Source organism: Hippocampus zosterae, chromosome 20 (genome assembly GCF_025434085.1).
Source record: "Hippocampus zosterae strain Florida chromosome 20, ASM2543408v3, whole genome shotgun sequence".
NCBI classification, from domain to species: domain Eukaryota; kingdom Metazoa; phylum Chordata; class Actinopteri; order Syngnathiformes; family Syngnathidae; genus Hippocampus; species Hippocampus zosterae.
The window spans coordinates 30,800-43,175 of record NC_067470.1 but is presented as its reverse complement, the minus strand read 5'-3'; the positions used below and the strand labels follow the sequence as shown (position 1 = coordinate 43,175).

Here is a 12,376-nt window from a genome sequence, read left to right as displayed (position 1 = left end):
AACCCCGAGACGGCGCGGCGACCGGAGAAGAAGGCGCCGGCCAACGTTTGTGCTCATGAAACTGAACCCAGAGTTTTATTTTGAAGACGGAAGCCGAGCGTTTGCATACGTTAGGAGCAGCTCATGTTGTCCATGTGCGACTCCTCGGCGGCCATGGCGGCCGCCTGCAGGGCTTCCGTGTCGCTCTGCAGGGGATTCGCCAACTTCCTCTCGCTGTGCATGTTGTTCTCGTGACGCTTCAGATCGGATGCCTGTCGACAAAAACCTCAGTCAGAAGCCGTTCCTCGGCGCTAACGGGCGGCGCCGAGACGGAAATGCTGCGACGCCAGCACCTTGGCGAAGGCCTTCGTGCACGACGCGCACACGAAAGGTTTTTCTCCTCGGTGTCGCCTCTCGTGATCTTTCAGGTGAGACTTATGCTTGAAGGCCTGCGGACAGACGGAAGGACGGGTGAGACGGAGGGAGGGACGGCCGCGCGGCTGCGCCCACGCACCTTGTCGCACATCTGGCAGGCGAACGGCCGCTCGTTGCTGTGGACCCGCTCGTGTTTTTTCAGGTCCGGAGCCCGGATGAAGGACTTGCCGCACACGTCGCACCTGTACGGCTTGAAGCCCGTGTGGATCTTCAGGTGTTCTGGGACGGACGGGGGCGGAGTCACTCCATCCGTACGGCGGCGGGCGGCGGCGGCTTCTTACCTTTGAGGTGAGCGTGGGTGGTGAAGGCTTTGGCGCAGATCTCGCACGCGAACGGCCGCTCGGCCGAATGGAGCTTCTCGTGTTTCCTAAAAGGCGCGGGCGGCACGGTCACGCACGCGCCTGGTGTGGAGGCGGGCCGGCCGGCAGGCCGCGACGAGCTACCTGAGCCGGGTCTCGTCCAAGAAGGTCTTGGCGCACACGTGACACGCCAGCTGTTCTCGGTGTCCGTAGAGCAGATATTCAAACTTCATGTCGGCCGCCGCCCAGGCGGGCGGCTGCTCGTCTTTCACCTCGCCCATGCTGTCGGCGAACGCCAGCGTCTGGGTGGCGTGGTGCTCGGCTCCCGGGTCTTTGGGCTCCGTCTCCATGTCCGTCACCACGTCTTGGTCGTAGCAGGCCACCTGCGGACCGCGCGCCGCCACGTCAATCACTCTTGCGGCAGCCAGTCCGCAGTCGGTCCCCATCCCGAGTCCTTTTGTCTCGGTCAAGTCCGGTCGCCTCGTTCGCGCCGTCGTAGGCGACGAGACCGAACGACAAGTGTCGACACGTCACGGGAAAAAGATGCCTTTTGAGCAACAGATTTGTTCATTCCCCGTTTCCAACTGGGCCTTTTCAAAGTTTGAACGTGGTCTGCTGTCACCTCCCCCCGCCCCGGCCGATCTTGGCCGGGCCGCTCTATCGCTAGCCTGACCGATTCCGAAGCGAACGGTGCTTTCAGACCAAACGTAGTTCCACTTTTTGGAACGGAGCAACGCAAATCAATTTTGCGCTCCGCTCCTCGCTGTGGTTTTCTGCACACACAATCATTCGTTCGCGGTCGGCCGCGTCGTTTGTCTTGAATGCAACGGATGACATGAAGGACGAGCGTTCTTTTAAGTCATCCCGTTTCACGCCGACTCTCGAGTCACTCGCATCCGAGGTCGAGTCAAGTTTGGACTTTTTCTTTTGGTCATGTCACCCGCAGCGGGCTCCGTTCGGCGCTACCTTGTGTACGTGCTCGTTGGCCAGTTCCTTGAGAATGGCTTCCTGCACGCGCAGCGCCGCGTTGGGAGATTTATCCAGCTCCTGATTGGCCGAGGCCCCGACGAGGTCATCTGCGCCGGGCGCGTCCTCGTGCTCCCCGAGAACCTGCATTGCCCCACACATCATTAAAACAGGAGGGGGTTGGGGGGCGATCTCCGTTAACGGCAAAACAATCTCGGCGGCCCGTGGCCGAGCAAGCGTTCCCCGACGGTAAGCGTCGGAGACCGTCGTTGACGTTGGCAAATGGCGACTCGAGCGTTGACCTCGGCCGCAGCGACCAGCTGAGCCTCGGGCGGCAGCGCCATCTTTACGATGTCGTAAGGAAACTTGTCCTTCTCCTCGGAGGGCGCGTCTTCTCGTTTCTGCAGGAAGGAGAGAAAAAAAGAGAGAGAAAGTCTTCAATGGCGGCGGTTCGAACAGACTCTCACAAACTCCCCACGCAGAAAGCCCCGCCCACTTCACTGCTCTCACGAGCTGAGGATTCATCACAAAGGTCAAAGTTTTGTGGGACACGACACGAGGAGACGCCGGCGCGTACCTGAGAACAGAGTTTGTCGAGGAAGCGGATGCCCAGGATTTGACCCGACGACATCATCAGGTTGATGTCTCTCTTCTTGACGGAGATCTTGGCCGTGTACATGTAGTTCAACACCTCTTCGAAGATGTCCGAGCGGATGAAGTCGATCTCGATCACGGACGAGTTGTCCACCTGCACGCGCACGCGCACTGAGTCGCGGCCGGCGCACGCGCGCGTCGCTCGGGTCGGCCGTCGCGAGCCCACCTCGTGTTTTTTGAAGAGTTTCTTGAAGTAGTTGGAGCAGGCCGCCAGGACGCAGCGGTGAGCGCGGAATTTGACGTCTTCGACCACCACGGCGATGTCGCAGTGCTCCCCCTCCAGACGCTGCTCGTTGAGCAACTTGAGGAAGACGTTCTTGTGCTCCTCGTCCACATACTTCACCGTCTCGGCCATCTGCGCACGCGCATCACACGCATCCTTCACTCTTCATTCGGACGAGTCTCGCCGACGTGTGTCGTTAGGGGCGCGAGGCCAAACCGCAACGTGCAATAAAGTGCACCGAGACACCGCTCAAGAGTGGCGATGGCGAGCCCATTTGCCTCACAGCTCAGAGCGTGAGGTTTCATGTCTTTGCCAATGTTCTGCACAGTGTGTGTGTGTGTGTGTGTGGGGGGGGGGTGTCTCCGGACACTCTGGCTTTGTCGCACATGCCAAAAGTATGCACGTTCGGCTCATTGAAACATGGAAGTTGTCCATAGGTGTGGATGGTTTTGGGCTGCGTATCTGCCTCTCGCCCGCAGCTCACAAGTCAGCTGGGATGTAGAAAACGGAAGGGTGGACTCGCCTACGTTACAATGTTCAAAATGCAAGCGTGGAACGCCGATGGCGTTAAAATGGCCCAAGGAGTTTTCGGAACGACGTCGACAGAGTTTGGGATCGCGGGAACGCGCCCTCGGAGTGTGTCCGCGCTCTCGTGACGTCACGCGCAGACGTTTTTCAAAGGGCTAACAATTAGCACGCGGCCGCTCGCGGGCAAAGTCGGCGACGAAACCGAAGCCCAAACTCGACGTGGGCCGCTCGGCCGGGAGCGCGACGACGCGCAAATGGAAAGGCTTCCTCGTTCGAAGGACAACCGGCTGCTCGACGTTCGTCGCGGACCTCGGCCGAGCCGCCGTGACGCCAAATCGACAAACGAGCGGAGCGCAGCCGCCGCTTGCTTTCCCGGCGGACGTCCGCCCGCTGCGGATCGGACGGCTCTTTTGTTGGTCCCGTCAAATGGCGGCCTACTGGCGGCCGCCGGACTCGAGGCACAAAATGGCGATTTCCGCCAAGCTCTCGCTCGCTCCCGACTCGGCTTGTGGGTTGCGGTCGGGGCGTCGTTCAGCGGAGGACGCCTGCGCGCGGCCGTTCGCGTTCGCGGCTCGACCCGGGAGCGAGACGCAGGCACGCGGGCGACACGAGCGAGCAGGCGGCCATGAGCGGATCGAGAACGCGCAGCCATCCCCGCGAACAGGGCGCGGGCGCGGCGGGCTCTTACCTCAGAGTCGGCGGCGGCGGTCGGGATGTTCGCCCGCGTCCGCTCACCGCAGGCCCAACCGCCAGCAACGCTGGACCGCCCGCCCGCCGGTCTTGCCGCTGTTGTTGTTTTTTCTTCTTCTTCTTGATGTTGTTGTTGTTGTTGATGTCGTCGAGGCCGCGCTTTGCGCCTGCACGCGAAGATCCCAGACGGAGCGCCTGCCGGCTCATCGCGCATGCGCGGCGGCTTTCGAGGGGAGGGAAAGCGGTCCACATGTTCACGTGGTTCCGTGTCCGACCCGGTTCGTCATGTTTGGGTCAGTACTCGGTTATCACATTGATATCAATAAATTATTGAGACCGGGGGTGTTGCAGTCCTTTTAGCTCAGGCGCCGTGTGGAGGAAAATCTATTCCCAAGTAAAATCACGATGTACAATAATTTCAAAATAATTAAGCTACTTGCGGGCCAGCCTAGTTTCAATTCTCCGTGATTTGCGGGCGTCAGCAGTAATTACATTGTAAGAAAAAAAAAACAGCTTCTATTTTGGTCCACTGTATCGTATTTTTCCTGAAATTGTATGAAACGGGTGGGGATTTGCTATTATTTCAAAGAATACATTATTTCTTTGAACAAAACACATATTTTGCACAAAAGAAATCCCTCAATAAATGCCATGCGACGCAACTCTCCAGTGGCGATGAGTCAAGTCCCAATCCAAATATATAGTCGAACAACTTTTTTTCAAGGCATGGATTTGGTGAAGTGCAAAGGGATTTCAGCAGGGCTTCGAGAAACTTGTCATCTTGCCCGACCACCGTTTCATGTTGAATGAAATTGAGTTGAATGAAACCATCCTGTTTCAATCAATTCATTCAATTTCATTCGAGACACTCTTGAAATTGAGAAACTGCGGTGTCTCCGTCTGACCACTGGGTGGCAATCACGACAAATATGACCGTCGTTGACAGAAGAACGCTCACGAAGAAGAAATGACGACGTCTCGCGGACTAACGCGGCGCTGTGTGCGAAACTGTAAAGCAAAAAAGTCCACGCAAAAAGGAAGGCAAGAGGAGGGAAAGAGTGACTGATTCAAAACTCAGCCTTGCTAAATCTCTCTCTCTCTGACACACGCCTGCATGGTTGTTTGGATTTCGATGATGATGTTCAACTAGAAATGGATGTTGCGCGCAAGTTGTCATGCGATGTCAAGTCGATGGACGTCAAACACTCGATCGGACTTGATTGAAATCACAAAGACATCATAACTTGGCAAAAACGAGTCAACTCTTTTCATTTGATTTGGGACGAAGCTCCACCTTGTCCCAAGTGGTTGAGTCAGCCCCGCCCGTCCTGTACGTCATGACGTCAACGCGTCAGACAAATGACGTCGGAAGGGAAAGGCGGGGGCACTCGCCCGAAACCGCGACGAAGAGAGCGAGCTCACCGGACGCCGGCGGCTTAGGTAAGGACGCTTTCACTTTCCATTCGATGGGCGATATTGCATGTTGAAGACGCGCGCGAGAGCTGGCCCCTGTGATGCTTGCTCGTATCTCCTGAAGCGAATGAAGACTTTGACCCCCCCCCCCCCCCCCCCCACACACACACACACACACTTGCTTCATCGTGCCGCAGCTGTGCGCCTGCCTTTGCAGTGTAGTGCAGTGCAGGGCCGGGCCGGGCTGAGCTGTTTGCTGCTGCAGGATGGAAGCAGCCGTCATGCAATGCTTTGCTTTCAAAGTCAATGCATTCAAAAGAGAAGACGTTCACATCCACCATTTGAGAATTAGGCAGATTACTCTTTCTTTTTCAATGAAAGTTTTTCAAATGACTTGAAGACAAACTTAACATTCTTTATTATAGACATGCTTTGTGCATGGTAGCAAGCCGGTGTTTGAAAACGTACAATCAATTCGGAACACTTGAGATTGGGCAACCATTTGTCAAAATAAAAAGCCCAAGGAGGGAGGTTGGGGGCGGGGGATTCAGCAAATGTCGATATAGGATACACAAGTGATCACAATGTTTCAGTCATGTATTTTAGAAACCTCAATGCCCTGATTGTCAAAAAAAGTCAATGTTTAGGATCGCAGCAACCATTTGAGGTTGCCTACCGCCCAAAGACATCAGGGATAGGCTCCAGCCCCCCCCCCACACCCCCACCCACCACCCCCAGCATATCAGGGGGATAAACGGAAAATGGATAGACAGATTTACTACACACACACACACACACACACACACATGCAGACATAACATTACAAGCAAAAATCATCCTCACCCCCCTTATTGTAAGCTCCACCTTCAGAACCCCCCTCCCCCTCCACACACACACACACACAGGCAGGCACACATGCTGACCCACATCATCTAACTGAAAAACAGAGCACACAATGTTAATCCCTTTTTCTGGATCCCCTGCTCAAAAGCATCGCCATGGCGACCCTCGTATGACAGCTGGCGGGCCAAAGGATTGACGAGCGCAAAGGACATTTCAATCGATGTGATTGTGACATTGCGGAGAAGCTCATCTGACTTTCATTGGTGTTGCCGATCAATACGACGCGCAGCTTTTGCCGGGGGCACGAAGCCAGTTGGTCCTTGAACCAGATCCGCCGATGCCATGGCAAGCGGGGAGGCGCAGGAGGCGGAGTCCTTCCCGGAGGTGACCGCGCCCACCCAGGTAAAGAGCGCCGCGGCGCCTCGTCCATCGGCGCGGCAGAAGCGTGATACGGCCTCCCGCCCGCTCAGTCAGGAGAGGCCCGAGGCGTCTCGGCGGCCGGCGAGTGGAGCGCCGCAGCCTCGGCCGGCGGTCCGCTCGCCCCCGCCCCCGGCAGAAGGGCCCTGAGCTTCAGGAGCGTGCAGACCAAAGTCACCCTGTTGGACGGATCCGTCTTCAGCTGCACGCTGGAGGTGAGAGCGCCCGTCGGCCGCGCGACGGCGCGTCATTGGCCGGCCGACGGTCCCCCTCGGAACCGCAGATCCTTGACGGCGTCCGCCCTTCGCCGTGTGTGCAGAAACGCGCTCGCGGTCTTCAGCTCTTGGACAAAGTCTGCGAGCACATCAACCTCCTGGAGCGAGACTACTTCGCCCTGTCCTTCAGAGACGCGGACGACAACAAGGTAGGCGTGCCGTCGCGTCGCCGCCCGCGCGTTGCCCCCCGCCCCCCCGTGACCTCTGAACCCCGTCTCCTAGAACTGGTTGGATCCCGGGAAGGAGATGAAGAAACAACTCCGAGGTCAGCGAGTGACGCCCCGCCGGCAATTGTGTTCCTTGGTAGTTTGCGATTGGGCTTCGGAATTATTGATGGCGCAAACGGAGCAGAAGCTCAAGAGGTGGCGGGTGACGAGCTCCACCCACCGTGCGTGCGTGCGTGTGCTTGCAGGCATCCCCTGGAATTTCTCGTTCAATGTCAAATTTTACCCCCCCGACCCTGCCCAGCTCTCTGAGGACATCACCAGGTAGGAGCATTGCGCTGTCTGGCGATATGAAAAATCAAAGCGGGACTTGTTTGGAGCTGGAGTTGGCAGGCTGTCAACGCAAAGCCAAAAGCCAAAAAGATGGCTCCCGATGGCAAAAGCTCCGATGAGGTTGTGTGCGCGCAGGTACTTGCTGTGTCTGCAGCTGCGCGAGGACGTAGCCTCGGGTCGCCTCCCGTGCTCCTCGGCCACTCGCGCCGTGCTCGGCTCCTACACCGTCCAGTCGGAGCTGGGCGACTACGACGCGGGTAACTCGCCCGGCTTGCCTCCCGCCCGCCCGCCCGCCCGCCCGCCCTTCCTTCATCCTGTCCCGTCCTTCCTTCAGACGAATGCAGCTCCGACTACGTCGGTGAACTTTGCTTGGCTCCCAACCAGAACAAGCAAATGCAGGAGAAGATCACGGAGCTTCACAAAAGTTACAGGTTGAAATGCGCATTTCCATGAATCGGGTGAAAAGTCATGATGATGATGATGATGATGATGCCGAATCTTCACTGTGTCAACATTTGCAACCGTCTTTAGAGGAATGACGCCGGCTGAAGCCGAGATGCTTTTCCTGGAAAACGTCAAGAAACTTTCAATGTATGGAGTTGACCTTCATCATGCCAGGGTAAACGCACGCACACCCGCGCACCCGCGCAGCCGCGCAGGGGGTGATTTCACCATGTAGGAATATCCCGCTTGCGATTCCTTGTCGGCACTCTGCGTAACTCTCAACTCCACGCGGTTGTTTCTAGAGAAAGGAAAGACGCAATCCCCTTCCCCAACCCATACGCGGCCCCCTTCCTGTCTGGAGTCCATTGCGCGTCTCTCCGCCGATTTGTTTTCTTTTGTTTTTTTTCCATCAAGTCCGATTGAGCGCCCGCGCAAAGCCGACGCCCCCCTCGCCCCTCAAACTCGACAGCTTTTGCGTTCTTCCGGGCGGGCCTTTGTACGCAGCTTTTCGCCCACGCCAAGGGTCGCCCTCAAGCGTCCGGACGCTGCGCCTTTGTCGGCTCCCTTTGACGTTTCGGGGACGCGTGCGTGTGCGTAGGACTCTGAGGGCGTGGCCATCATGCTGGGCGTGTGCAGTAGCGGCCTGCTGGTCTACAGGGACCGCCTGAGGATCAACCGCTTTTCCTGGCCCCAGATCCTGAAGATCTCCTACAAAAGGAACAATTTCTACATCAAGATCCGCCCGGCCGAGGTGAAGGCCCCGCGGCGACAGATGGTCCCCGAGCCGTCGGGGGGAGCAAAGTGGCGCGCGACGGCTAACGAGCGACCGCCGCTTTGTGTCCAGTTTGAGCAGTTTGAGTCCACCATCGCCTTCAAGCTGCTGGACCACAGAGCGGCCAAGAGATTGTGGAAAGTTTGCGTGGAGCACCACTCCTTCTTCAGGTGAGCCCGGCGTCTCGGCGAGGTCCGGCCCGCCGCCCTCACCCCCGCGCCTTTCTCCCCTCCTCAGACTGGCCTCCCCGGAAGAACCTCCCAAACGCTTCCTCTCCCTGGGCTCCAAGTTCCGCTACAGCGGTCGAACTCAAATCCAGAGTCGCAGGGCCAGCGCGCAGATTTCCAGACCGGCGCCCCGGTTCCCGCGATGCGTCGGCAAGAGGAACCTGATGAGTCGCAGCCTCGACGGCGGTACGGCGCCCGCGCTCCACTCGGCCCCCGCGCTTCTCTTGCGCCTGGAAATGGACGCGGAGGGCAAACTAACCGGCGAATCGATAAACGGGGCTCCAGTCGGCCGCCTTTCGGCCGCGCTTTTGTGTGATTGATCCTCGGCTGCGAGCGACGCGCCCAAATCCTCTCTCCACGGTTCTCCGGCCATCGCCGGAAGCACGCGGCCAGGAAGAGAGCAATCTGTCCTTCCGGCGCCGGAAGCGCCATCGCTTCCCTGAGCTCCGATTGCCTCTTTCGTCCATCGCTTTGAAGACGGATGAGCTGATGCCGGGTCGATGCCGCTGGGACGGCTCATCGCGCGCGCGTGTGTGTGTGTGTGTGTGTGTGTGTGTGTGTGCGCAGACATGGGAACAGGCCTGTATATGGTGTCTCAAGCCATCACCGTCAGCGACCTCATCACCACGGTGACGCCCGAGAAGAGGAGGGAGGAGCACGCCGATGAAGGAAGCGCTCGGGAGGGATCCTTTGGATCAAGTCGGTGAAAAAGTGGCAACCGAAGAAACGGCCGTTGCGTTTTCTCATCTCGGCGCTTCATCTTTTCTTCGATGACAGTCGAGAAGGTGCGGGCCGGCGGAAAGGCGGAGCAGGAGGCGGAGCAAGAGGCGGAGCACGGCGGAGTAACGGAGGCGTCGGAAAGTCCGCTGACTCCCGAGCGACTCGACGACAAGCTGCAAAACGTTTGTAACCTCACTCGGAGATGACGCGACGATTGCACCCCGCTCGTCGCTCATGTTCGTTGGTTTGTGTCCCCAGACAGAGCAGACGGAGACTGCGGATGGCGAGCTCACAGGAACCGAGGTGATGATGATGATGATGATGAGGTGACTCGTGTGTGTGTGTGTGTGTGTAAGAAAAGCCGACCCGTCTTTCTGTGTGTCAGTCCGAGCAGGAAGAAGATTCTTTAAAAAGCCATCAGGTAAAACGGTCCTTCCTGGAAATGTGTCCAGCCCACCCGCCGACCCCTCGACTCTGCCGTCAGGAAACGACGTGGGGAGCGCGGAAGGTTGAGAAGGCGCCGAGCGCCATCGGCGACCTGCGCCGCTCTTTCTTGGAGGGAGAGACGCCGGCGGGCGGGCCGACCGAATGGGAAAAGCGTTTGGCGGCCTCGCCCGTTCGCCGACTGGACGACTCGCCGATGATCGAACCTTTGGAAGCGGACGGGGTAAGGCTCGCCGTCGGAGGCTCCTTGTCGCGATCGGATCTGGAATCCGTTTGTGCGTGCGCGCGCCATGCCGAGGCCTCCTTTCAACGAAATGGCTCCCGAGCCCGACGCTTTGCTCAAGCCGGCCGCAAAACTCAAAGCGTCCGGAGAAGAAAATCTAGCCAAGGTGTTTGTTGTCCTTCGTCGGCACCCGAATCCCGTTTCAGATGTCGCAGGGGGTCCGGACCGCGACGGCGGTGCCCGGCGAGGAGGAGTCGGCGTGTCGGGTCGCGGCCGAAGCTTTCATGGGACCGCCTCCGCCGGGGGCTTCGCTCATTCGCGCCGCAGAACCCGCAGTCGGGGATGCGATCCGAGATTCGCGGCGGCTTCGTCGGCAGGATAGCTTTGCCGGCGGCGACGGGGACGGGGACGAGGACGAGGACGAGGACGAGGACGAGCCGAGTAGCCCGGCTAGTGACGATGATGTCAGCGAGGCCAGCCAAGATGCCATCGGCGTCGTAGCGCAGGCGCTTGCGGAGGAAGCTTTGGAGACGGCGGTCGGGCAGGGACGCGGCCCGCCGGCTGACGTGGGCCAATATCGACGGGGGCCAATATCGGGGGCCAATATCGGCCCCGGCGCCGGGCCCCCTTCTCTCCCGGCTCCCGCTTCATCCCTCCGCGACCGTGACTCGGAGGAGGAAGGTGGCCGGGCGACTGGCCAAAAGGTCCCTTCCCCCGCGCCGCCCGCACCCACCCGCCGGGACTCCTCCAGCTCGGCCGACAAAGAGCTTGACGAGCGGGACGAGGACGGGGAAAGCCCGCGAGAGGTAACCCGACTGCGCGACAACCGCTCCCGCAAACCAGTCCCACGTATCCTGGATAAAGCGTTCCCGCTGAAAGCAAGCCACGTGCCGCGAAGCGCCCCCAGTCCGCCATTTCCTTTGAAAAGCGCATTTCCCCAACTTTGAGCGCTCGCCGTGTCAGCCTCCTCCTGAAGCGAAACTCTCCCCATTCCGGATGCGCAGGCTGACCGTCTGGAAGCGTAAAGACTGGCTTGAGAGTGAAGGCCTTTGTTTTTGTGCTCGGTGTCTTTTTGTCAGGCGATCCCGGGGGCCAGGAGGACTTTGACGCTCCAAGCTCTGGCGGTGAGTGCAACGGACGAACGAATGAATGTTTGGAGAGGGGCTCATTGGAATGGAAGAATCGGGGAAGCTGATTATTTTTGAGTTTGAGTTGAAAAGCGGCACCTATTTGCCGGCGTTTCAGAGGCCAGCGGACGCGGATGGCGCCGTCCTCCCGACGACGACTTGGCACGGCGGCGCGGCGGAGACGGCCGGCGGCTGTTCCCTGGCCAAGGTACGCGAGTACCCCGAAACTCCGGAGGAGCCAAAGTCACCCCGCTCGCTCCGCCAACAGACGGTGAACCGAGGGATTTCCGAAAGCAGGATGGAGAAGAGAATTGTGATCTCGGCGGACACGGGGATGGACCGCGATCAGGTAAAAGTGCCGCTCGCGCGGGACACGCTCACGGCCGTGCGTCCCTTTGTCTCATGGCTCTTTGTCTTTCAGGAAGCTTAAAGACTTGAGCCAGACCATTTGACCGTTGACTCCGACGCTCACTCTGCCGTCGCGCCTCGTGACCGCCACCTTTGGCTTGACGCGCCGAGGGCGAGGAACGTTTCAGTAGCGCGGCCGCACAGCGGAGCAGCTCAAACTTAATTTCTTCTGTTATTTATTTCTTCGTTTGTTTGTTTGAATCATGGCCACGTTATGAGGCCACGCCAATCCGTCGCCAAGGGCCGGAAGGTGAACGTGCCGGTATGTCGCCTACCCAACAAAAGCTCCCCACCGCACAGCGGCTCGTTCACTGTGAACAAGTGCTTCGGTCTACCTTAGCGATGTTAGCATGCTCATCTTGCTCCGTAGTTACAAAAAAAAACTAAACCAAAACCAAACGCTCTGCTTCCAGTCCGACTTTGCACCCATCGCCTCGCTTTGCTCCTGTGGCTCGTCAGTTCTCTCATTAAACGGGAAGAAATGACGTTGGCGTACGGGAAGCTATCGTTTATTGTCCCTCAAACCACCTGCTGTGTAATATGACGTCACGCCCAAGGCTTGACTGGTTCTTTTTTTCTTCTCTTCAGACAACAAATATGGCCGCCGCGCACCACCACAACTTTTTCGGAGAGGTCGGTCAGGAGTCACCCGGACGCCAAATTTGGCCCGAGCGTCGGTCTTGTCAGCGTTTTTAGGGACGCCGCAAGCTTTCCTTTCCGAGCGCTCGCGGGTCAGCTCGCTTCGGATATTGCGGGAAAGTTCCCGGAATCGGTAAAAAGGCCCATGCGGCC

General features: G+C 58.5%; 2 protein-coding genes across 5 annotated transcripts; one reads left to right on the top strand and one right to left on the bottom strand.

Annotated features, from left to right (window-relative positions):
- Positions 1 to 46: 46 nt before the first annotated feature.
- On the bottom strand, positions 47 to 3,984 carry zbtb14 (zinc finger and BTB domain containing 14). The gene is made up of 10 exons (XM_052054413.1): positions 3,773 to 3,984; positions 2,500 to 2,688; positions 2,257 to 2,427; positions 1,982 to 2,080; positions 1,680 to 1,823; positions 858 to 1,096; positions 696 to 781; positions 494 to 633; positions 333 to 428; positions 47 to 251 (listed from the first exon to the last, which is right to left on the bottom strand). Exons 2-10 carry the CDS (start codon positions 2,686 to 2,688, stop codon positions 111 to 113), a joined length of 1,305 nt encoding a protein of 434 aa, XP_051910373.1. The 5' UTR covers positions 3,773 to 3,984; the 3' UTR covers positions 47 to 110.
- A 1,075-nt stretch (positions 3,985 to 5,059) lies between these two features.
- Positions 5,060 to 12,141, top strand: LOC127593149 (band 4.1-like protein 3). Of its 4 annotated transcripts, none has more exons than XM_052054400.1 (22): positions 5,060 to 5,214; positions 6,320 to 6,432; positions 6,501 to 6,662; positions 6,767 to 6,871; positions 6,945 to 6,987; positions 7,135 to 7,210; positions 7,355 to 7,476; positions 7,554 to 7,650; positions 7,751 to 7,838; positions 8,262 to 8,414; positions 8,508 to 8,605; positions 8,673 to 8,848; positions 9,230 to 9,361; positions 9,440 to 9,564; positions 9,641 to 9,685; positions 9,768 to 9,803; positions 9,867 to 10,049; positions 10,256 to 10,855; positions 11,129 to 11,173; positions 11,295 to 11,384; positions 11,445 to 11,525; positions 11,598 to 12,141. In XM_052054400.1, the coding sequence occupies exons 2-22, from the start codon at positions 6,373 to 6,375 to the stop codon at positions 11,604 to 11,606; spliced, it is 2,526 nt and encodes an 841-aa protein (XP_051910360.1). In that variant the 5' UTR covers positions 5,060 to 5,214; positions 6,320 to 6,372; the 3' UTR covers positions 11,607 to 12,141. The 4 variants fall into 4 exon arrangements, with proteins under 4 accessions (XP_051910360.1, XP_051910362.1, XP_051910363.1 ...); XM_052054402.1 differs by having other exon boundaries at positions 9,867 to 10,215; positions 10,256 to 10,315; XM_052054401.1 differs by having other exon boundaries at positions 5,064 to 5,214; positions 6,179 to 6,432.
- Positions 12,142 to 12,376: the final 235 nt, after the last annotated feature.